The sequence below is a fragment of the Humulus lupulus genome, chromosome 5 (assembly GCF_963169125.1).
Source record: "Humulus lupulus chromosome 5, drHumLupu1.1, whole genome shotgun sequence".
Taxonomy (NCBI): Eukaryota; Viridiplantae; Streptophyta; class Magnoliopsida; order Rosales; family Cannabaceae; genus Humulus; species Humulus lupulus.
Genome location: NC_084797.1, coordinates 175022750 through 175024998, shown reverse-complemented (window position 1 = coordinate 175024998; position 2249 = coordinate 175022750). Strand labels below are relative to the sequence as shown.

At 38.9% G+C, this 2249-nt stretch overlaps 1 protein-coding gene across 1 annotated transcript; it reads right to left on the bottom strand.

The window, feature by feature from the left end:
• Positions 1-280: 280 nt before the first annotated feature.
• LOC133777866 (uncharacterized) lies at positions 281-1475 on the bottom strand. Its single transcript, XM_062217621.1, has one exon. It carries the CDS (start codon positions 1193-1195, stop codon positions 521-523), a length of 675 nt encoding a protein of 224 aa, XP_062073605.1. The 5' UTR covers positions 1196-1475; the 3' UTR covers positions 281-520.
• Between the last annotated feature and the right edge of the window lie 774 nt (positions 1476-2249).

Genomic DNA, 2249 nt, shown 5'->3' with positions numbered 1-2249 from the left:
GTTGGTACTTTATTAAATATAAACATACATACATACAATACAAGCATTCACATATATGGAGCCTGTTTTTCAAAAGGACCCACGTGCCCAATTGGACCAGATTGGCTATAATTTGACCATATTAGTAAGGACTTCTATGAACACCAAAAGATTCTGATCCCAATCAATTTGAGAGAAAAAAAAGTGGGCATATTCACATTAACCAAACAGACCCTATAGCATGACGTTATTACAGTCTTACAGATCACAACAACCACCACCACTCGATCCATTTTGCCAGTTTGTGAAAAATCACTGTTCCATTCCCATTTATTACACAAAAAATATATATGTTTATAATTGTAATCTCTATTTTTGACATAAACATTCCCAAACTTGAATTGTACAAGAATATTTTCTTTCAGTAAAAGTGGGCGAAAATAAAATAAATAGGAAAATAGAAAAAATATCAGGTTTTTTTCCCTCTGTTAATTATTAGATATTATATAATTTCTCTACAAAATTATGCTAATTAATACTATTAACCTCTGTACAAAGGCGAATTGGCTTGAACAATTTTAGATATTTTCGATTGCCGGAAAACCTTAATCGGGCTCGGAAAATACCAACTCCGACCCTTGGAAGATTTTACCTCACCGGCACCGGAATCCACTGACCTCACCGGAACCGCCACTGACCTCGACCTCATCATCATCGTCTTCCGCAAGGCAGCGGTGTCTTCTTCCAGTTCGATTTTCTTAACCGAATCGACATCGTGGCAACGAGGCTCTTCTCTCCTGCTCCTCTGAGACGACCTAAAGACGGACCAAAACGACGACGCTTTCCCGCGTGAACCGGCGGAGGAAGGCGGTAGCTCAGACCGATCGCCGAGGTCGGAAATCTTATCCCCACCGACGAATCTCGATCTCGACCGGAGAAAAGGGATGGCTACTGACCTCGATCGCCGGAAAGCTGGCTCGCTCTCGATGAGATTCGACAATCGACCAACGGAGCCAAGTCCAGCAGCACCATCGACGGAAGAAGAGGAAGAAGACGACGTCGTTGCGCAGCAACCACAGGGTTTGACGTTGGCGCAATCAGGACAAAGACTCCCTAGGCGCTCACGGAGGCAAACGGGACAGACTCCACTTCTTCGACGCTTGGAAGGGTGTTTCGAACATTTCCATACCTCCTCTTCGTCGGTGTAGAACGCCATTTTCTCGGGAAAACGAACTTCTTCTATGCAATTTTCTCTCACTTTCCTGAGCTTTCCGTTCTATTTTCCTTTCTGCGTTTTTCTTTCTTAGTTCGTCTCTGTGGCTTCTCTTTGGCTCAGGTTTAATATAAGACAGGGTGGGGTTTGATTGGGGGAGACACCTTAACCATGGTTATTTTTATCCTTGCGCTAAAATTTAACTCGGGTTAAGATGAGTCGGGTGAGTTTGGACTTCGTCGATCGACGATTGGTAAACCTTGGTGGATGGAACGCCGCAGTTTTGAGCTGTCGAGCTCTTTCTTATAAGGTTTAGTGTGAATGAATGTTGTTTAATTGCCCACGAGTTTTGATTTATTTACCATAATGCCATGTGGATTGGTGGGTTGTTGATCACACGTGTCAGAGCCAGTGTTTGGAGTATTACACGTGTGGTCAGAGTTCACATCTGGAATAGGACTGGTCATAGGCCAATAGGTGAACGATGGACCCACAGAAAATGATGGATTAGTTTATTTTCTAAAGCTATTCTTAAAAACACATTTGTGAATTTACTTATTTATTTATTTTTCTAAAGCAAGCCTCTTTGGAATTATTGACTCCTTATTTTTTTTTTCTTCTTTTAATGATTTGAATAATTATGGACCATTTTGATCTCATGACTTTCATTGGGCGCAATATTATATATATGTAAATATATTTATATGTTTTACTAAAATTGTTGACCACACGGATTGTGGAATTTTGAACAAGGTCAAAACTAGGCCATAATCTCACACTTGCACTTCAGCTCATCAAGTGCAAGGAAGGTGCTAATCATCATCATAATATTGGTTTTTGAATCATGTTCAAATATCTTGTTTTGTGTTCCATAAGAATTTGATCAGAAAATGAATATCCTAGTTAATTTTTTAGTATATTATTGGATAATTCTAGAGGTTGTGTTTGGTATCCATATTATATTATACTGTATTATATAGAATTATAATGTATAATATATTTTTTATTTAGTATTGTACCAAGTATTAACTTATATTTACATATAAATGTACAATAT

What these genes read in the sequence shown, in the direction of transcription:
- LOC133777866 (XM_062217621.1), bottom strand. Translation starts at nt 1,195, where the DNA reads ATGGCGTTCTACACCGACGAAGAGGAGGTATGGAAATGTTCGAAACAC.